Genomic DNA, 6890 nt, shown 5'->3' on the forward strand with positions numbered 1-6890 from the left:
AACTTTGGTGTGATAAGAGTTAAGATAAGGAATTCAGGCTCTTTTCCAGTTCCCCCCCCCTTGTTAAATTACAAAACAGAGATGTTCAAAAGTTGTTCACACGGCAATTTGCATGTTAGAAATGTTGTGAAAATTTGTTCACCTGTTCACGCTGACACGTTTTAATGCAGTTTACAACATTAAAAATCATTTTAAAAAGACTTTCATATAATGAATTTCAGAAAAAATGAAAGGGGGGGGGGACTGGAAAAGAGCCGGAATTCATACAGCATTAATTTTAATAGTGAAATGACTAGGTGTTAAAATGTACTGTGTTAAACTGGAAAATAGGAGTTATATTGTAGTCGATTTAAATTGTTTAGTAGTGAAATGACTAAGTGTTAAAATGTACGGTGTTAAATTGTATGTCATTAAATTGTAGGACTCCATAAAATGTAATCGAATCTAAAATACATAGCCAACAGACAGCTGGAAAAAAGTCAATCAACGCAAGGTAACAGAAAAAAAACCTAACTTGCGAATTTCAAAGTATATGACTTTACAGCTCTTTGAACTTCAAGAACAACTTTTTTTGACACTTTTTTGATAAAATTAACTCTCATAATTGGAGAGCGCAACTTTACCTAACTTTTATCAGACGAAAATGAATTAACTCAAATAGTGCACATATACATATAGTGTTCATAAAGCATTAATTTGCATGGATGCACTTCCGTAAAAAATTAAGGCATTTACGACTTTTCCTAAATCTAAAGTCAAACCGCTAGAAAATCAAATTCAAGCGTGAACAAACATTTTCTGGAAAAAAAATAGACCCGAAGTGTCTTTAATTCGTTTTTTGAGCTTTTACCTGAAACATGTCATTGATTGATGCATCTTTGTTCGAAAAAGCTGCTTCCTTATAAAACACAGGCTCGGAAAACGAATAAATGGTCAAATACAACTTAAAAAACTAACCAACGGCTACTCCAAAACCTGAAACTGAAACAAGTCACCAGGAATTACTAATTTGTCACAAGACAGCTTCCTGCTTCAATCGAATCTAATTGCTGCAGAAAAAAAGTCAACAAACATATCAATTTTTGATTTGCTTTATAGCTTGTTTAGTTGTCAGCCTTCATTTTGCGCTTAAATTTTCCAGTTTTTACCATGTATTTAACTCTATTCAATGCAGTATCTAAATCTATCACATATTTTGTATAATCTGCAGGCAACTCTATGGCCCTTAAATATACTGGCGATTTACAATTCAGATCAGATTCTTCAATTACCTTCCAATAAACTTGCTTTCTAAAAATGTTGTCGTACGGCGGCAGCAAAACATCAATAAAACCGACTGGTTCATTTTTGTCGGCTACAATTGTGTGGAAATTACCAATCACAGGATCGAATCTGAACACTTCGTTTACAGTCGTTTCATCAACTTGAACAACTTCTTGTTCCTCAACTTTCACTTGCTCTCCGACAGAGAAATTTCGGTTGTTAGTTGTGATGTAAGAGTCGTTTTGTTCGGCGAAGCTGTACGACTTTATGGTTCCCTTTCCGAATACATGTTTCATGAATCCGTACATGTAGGCGTGGTTGTGCAAGGGGATTGCATGTCCTGGCCTGACCCCAAATGCTATGACACTGACACACTTCGATTCCGATAGGGACACTCTCACTATCGTGGTGATTTCGTCACTGGATAGGAAACATAATTACCCAGTTTTTTCTTTACACCCTCTTCTCACAATATTTTCCAACCCCAAGCCTTTTTATTCCCTCATATTCTTTTGTCTGCATTTTTAGTCAAAATGAAAACTTTTCGAGCAGTCGCCCTTCTAGCAGTCGCCCTAGTGTACTAATACACTACGCTGAACGCTAGAGTGAATATAACTTGTCAGCGTGAGCAATTTGTATCATCACATTTTAAAGGCAAAGGGTCGTATAAACAATTTATAAGCATTTTCAAAAATATTTTACGAGAAGGGTGGGGTAGTAAAAATACCAAAATAGACACCTAGAATAGATCTAGAGGAAAGTGAAACCTAACCAACAGACAATTTTGACAGTGGCCAAAAACTCACGGAGTCTGTAAACTCAAATATATGGCCGTGATGTTTTTTAATTTTGAAGATTCTTATATGACGGTCACTTTTTTATATGAAACTTACCCAGATTGAAAAAAGTGCATACTCATGAGCCGGACCAAAAAAAAGACTTTAAAAGATAGCAACAACACCAGGATAAACCTAGCTTTATCATAACTCGCTGAAGGGATTTGTGTTAATAATTCGACTTAAGAATCACAGTTCATTTTTGTGAATTCCATCAAAACTTCTTAACCAAATATTGTAACAATGATTCTTCAACCTTTTCAACATTCGAAACTGGAATTGCTTTCTTGTTTTTTTGCGCCACTTGCTATTTCGTAATTGGATAGCTTAGCACCACTTACGATACAACACAAACATGAAAAACATGTCGAACAAAATTTTAATGTTGAAAAAAAAACGGTGAACCAAAAATGTAGCCGCAGAAGGGATTCACTCAACCTGTAATTTCGATTGAACCCAAAGTCTCCGATTTGACAGGGTAGTTCTCAAAAAAAGTCAAAAAAATTATATAAAAAAACAAAAAATCAAAAGTTTGACTTTTCCGAGGGCCATATCTTTATAGGTATAAAAATAGGGAGTAGTCGCTCAAGCAGGGAACTTTTCAAAGCCATTTATTTCATTTAAACTAAAAACTTAGGATTTGAGAGGGGTAGTTTTCGAAGAAAACGATTTAAACTTTTTGACTTTTCCTAGGGCGATTACTTTTTGTGTAAAAATTTAGAGAGGCCGCCAATGCAGGGGAGCTTCCCTATACCCATTGTCTCCATTGAACCCACCGATATCAGACTTGAGACGTTAATTTTCGAGTAAAGTCAAAAAAGATTCACAAAATGGTCAAAATAAAAAATTTGACTATTCCGAGGGCTATAACTTTATGTGTAAAAAATATTGGGAGTAGCCGCTCATGCAGGGAACTATTCAAAACCGTTTATTTCATTTAAACCAAAAACTTAGGATTTGAGAGGGGTAGTTTTCGAGAAAACGATTTTAAAAATTGAAAAAATGGGTCAAATAAATATTCCCCGCAGACTTTTTCGAAGGCTGTAGACAGAGGGTTCAAGTAAAAACACTCTAAGTAAGTATACAGGTATACAAAGGAGTAGGCGATCTTTCAATTGATACCCCTTTTTTCAAAATCATTCAGAGTTACTGAGAAAAACAAAAAAATTTCCAATTTATTTGGAAATAATTTTCCATAAAGAAAAATTAGATAATTCAACAAACTGATTGGTAAACATACAACCAACTTGATAAGTGTGGAGGGGAAAGTCAAAAATGTTTCCCTTGAAGCGACCCCAAATTAGGTCATTAAGCCAATAAAAAAATAGACCGAAACATTTTAGGCAGTGGAAATTTTTTTTTGAGCAAAACAAAAAACTAAGGAAAAATATTAAGTCAAAGTAAGTAAACTTACAAATTGTAGGAATGAATCAAACACTAAAAGCATTTTAAAAAAATGCGCGCAGCAAAAAAAAGAATCCAAGATAAGACAAATAAGCCGACAACAGATAAGCAGACAAATCATTGACCTACAATTTTATTTGAAACAGATTATTTCCCGTTTGGAAAAAAAAGTCCTGGTCAGATTCGAACCCAGGACCTTAGCCGTCCAAAGCATATTCGCTAACTCCAGGCTAAGTTGTTCGGGGACCCACAGAAGTTTGAATTGATTATGAATCAAGATACAATTGATTCTGTTAAACAAGTTATTAACCCGAAAAAGTCTATATTCCAGTTTGATAACGCTTGCCAATCGCAAGCGTAAATATAATTTGCGGAAAATCAAATTTGAGCTTGATGAACTGAAGATGGTACCGGCTGGCTACGGCGACATTCACCTACCCCACGAATATACTGGAGAAAAAAGTAACGCAACCAATTTTCAACACTCAAAGAAAAATCCCTATGAAACCTTGTGAGCATGAAATTTTTTCATTCCTTGTGTGAAAACAGAACGTTTTGTCTGACCCATGAATTGAAACAGAATAAAAATTGAAATCTGACAGACAGAGAGCCCCTTACATCAAAAACACAAAATTCGCACATTTTGATCCGGAAAAAACAGTAAGTAGTGAAAACTTTCGTTTAATTCTTTGAGAGATGCAACTTCACATCACGTTTTATCGCTCGGCTTAGAACATTTTGCAAAAACTGTCTAAAATTTTTTTCAATAATAGGCTAGAAAATTGAGCTTATTTTAGTTGTTCTTCAAAAGTCTCAAATTTTTTGTAATTTTCCTCGGATAAAAACTGAGCATATCACTATCTAGGGGCAAAAACTAACATAACCAATTTATCTTGTGGCTTCAAAAATTTTCACTCAATTTTTGGTTTTATTTTTTCTAGTTGCGTTACTTTTTTCTAGTTGCGTTACTTTTTTTCTGCAGAATACTCCTGCATTGCGTACGTAGGACCGGGGACTAAAAAGAAACTATCCTGAAAATAAAAACACGACCGCAATAAATGTCGTTTTCTTTCAACTTCCAAACTATCGGCGCTCCTATTGTCGAGCTTTCCTCGAATTTTGGCATCTTTCAGGTTCAAAACTGTTTTTGTTCCTCGAGCCAAGTTTGGTTAATTTAAAGAAACGAGTTTGGTTATTTTGAAAAAGAGGTCAAGTTGAAAAAAAAATCGGGTAAATCAACTAACGGTTCCTGTTTCGGGTCAACAATCAACTCGTGCATTTCCTCTACATCAAGTCCGAACATGCCTATATCCAATTTTCTCAAAACATCCACAATTTTCTCTCTTTCTGTCTCGTCCAATCGGAATCCTTCCTTAGGTCTTTTGCAAATCTCATCTAGCTTGGTGATTAACTGATATCGTTGCATCTTAGTTTAATGGTAACAAGTAGGCTCTTTTCTTTACAGCTTTTTTCTTCGATTTGCTAAAAAAAACTTAAAACCTAACACCTTCCCCGCAAAAATTCATCTAAAGGGTTTTTGTAATAAAAAACTTTTAAAAAAACTTGAACTTACTCAATTTATGTAAAAAACCTTCCCACAAAAATCCAAGTTTTTATATTTAAAGATATTCATTTTGCATCTTATCCGTTATTTTCCTAAAAAGATTGTCAAGCTTGGAGGGGGTATTTGAAATATTTTTGATATCTACTACGGAAAAAAGATTTTGCATTGAGATTCTACAGCGATGAAATGTCATCGAAAAATTTTTGCATATTATGTCATTTCAATACAAAAAAATTGGCTTTTCATTTTTACACAATGTTTGGATTTCACGCTGCTTCGGATGCTCAGACGGCAATAGAAAATAGTCTCTTACAAAAGTTAGTTCATCCTTTTCGGCGAGGAGAACAGAATAGTAACAAAAACAATCTCAGCAATTTTTGTTGCTTCTGTACAATTGTTGCATAAAAAATTCAACAAATTTCAATCGTATGTAGAGCGCGTTTCTGACTTTTGACCTTATGTAATAAAAAATTTGATGAACTGAATTTCAGAAAATCTGTGATCTTTATTTAAGGACGATTTATTCACAAGGGAAAGGACCAACATACCAGGTGTTCTGCTCTTCACGGAGAACCGCTGTTGCGCCGGTTTAAGAATTATATTCATTTTCTTTAGCTATTTTTCTCGGCTGGGTAGTGCTGCCTCTTCCACGGCTGCGGGCGAGCCTCGAACATCCCACCTTTCAATTGTGAGGCAGAGACGGAACCACTTCATCATTGCTCCCCGTTGAGAGGCGGAGATCTAACCACTTCGCTAATCGACTAAATAACGATGTTAATTGACTTAATTAACTGTTTCTAAACACTCATATTCTTAGCGAAATCATCTATGTTTGAGCACTTATTAAACTTGTCGACTTCAATCGGACGAAAAGGAAGAATTTTTGGCTCAGTTTTCTTTCCCCAACCTCACATAAGCTTCTATTTTATGCTGAACGAGTGCTTTGGCAGGATAAGCCATGGAAACTAAAACATAGTCAACAGACAGTTACAAGAGTCAGTAAACACAAGCAAACAGAGAAAAAAATGGAAGTATTTTTGAAAAAAAAAACATCAAATTTAGAATTCCGAAGTAGAAAATATGGCCGTAATGACCTTCGATTTTCATGACAAATTTATGGTTGACTTTTTGATTAAATGAACTCAATGTGATAAATCTGGATCAAAAGAAACCTAAAAACCAAAATCCACTGCTTTCAGTCACTCTTGACAACTTTGAATTAAAGTAATTTATCGGCCTCATGCTGCTCAAAATAAGTTGCAGTTATACTTTTAATTGCGTTTATGCAATCGAATAATTTCAATAGCTAATTCCAAAAATCATTTTAATCAAATACTTGCACTTACTTGTGATACAACAAGTATAGGATTAGAACAGCTAGAGACTCAAGAACTATCAAAGAGGACTTCGAACGTTGAAGAGAGAACTAGAAAAACAAGTTCAAAAAGGTATTGAAATTGAGCATTCGAAAACACAAAAAGCAACAAAAATGACAATAGTTTACAGCAAAAATAAACGTATCTTAAATGTTGCAACTAAGCCGACAACACCAGCAGACAAATATTAGGCTGAAAATTTCCTTTGAAACAATGTCTCGTTTAAAAAAAAAACATGTCAGTCAGATTCGAACGCAGGAATTTCGTAGTCCGAGGCGTATTCGTTACATCCTGGCTGTGTGCAGGAAAAACTAAATTTGAAGTCATTATGAAGCAAGGTATCACCAGGAGTCCAGGTGTTTCGCGTAAACAAAGTTATTTACGGGAAAAAAAGACAAAAAACCGATTGCAATACCCTTGGTAAAAACAACAATTAGAACCGTTAAT

The 6890-nt window shown here is 34.7% G+C and overlaps 1 protein-coding gene across 1 annotated transcript; it reads right to left on the reverse strand.

Annotated features, from left to right (window-relative positions):
* Positions 1 to 1103: 1103 nt before the first annotated feature.
* On the reverse strand, positions 1104 to 4974 carry LOC134846606 (uncharacterized). The gene is made up of 2 exons (XM_063863991.1): positions 4748 to 4974; positions 1104 to 1683 (listed from the first exon to the last, which is right to left on the reverse strand). The coding sequence occupies exons 1-2, from the start codon at positions 4927 to 4929 to the stop codon at positions 1104 to 1106; spliced, it is 762 nt and encodes a 253-aa protein (XP_063720061.1). The 5' UTR covers positions 4930 to 4974.
* Positions 4975 to 6890: the final 1916 nt, after the last annotated feature.

Source organism: Symsagittifera roscoffensis, chromosome 5, assembly GCF_963678635.1.
Source record: "Symsagittifera roscoffensis chromosome 5, txSymRosc1.1, whole genome shotgun sequence".
In the NCBI taxonomy this organism is placed as follows: domain Eukaryota; kingdom Metazoa; phylum Xenacoelomorpha; order Acoela; family Convolutidae; genus Symsagittifera; species Symsagittifera roscoffensis.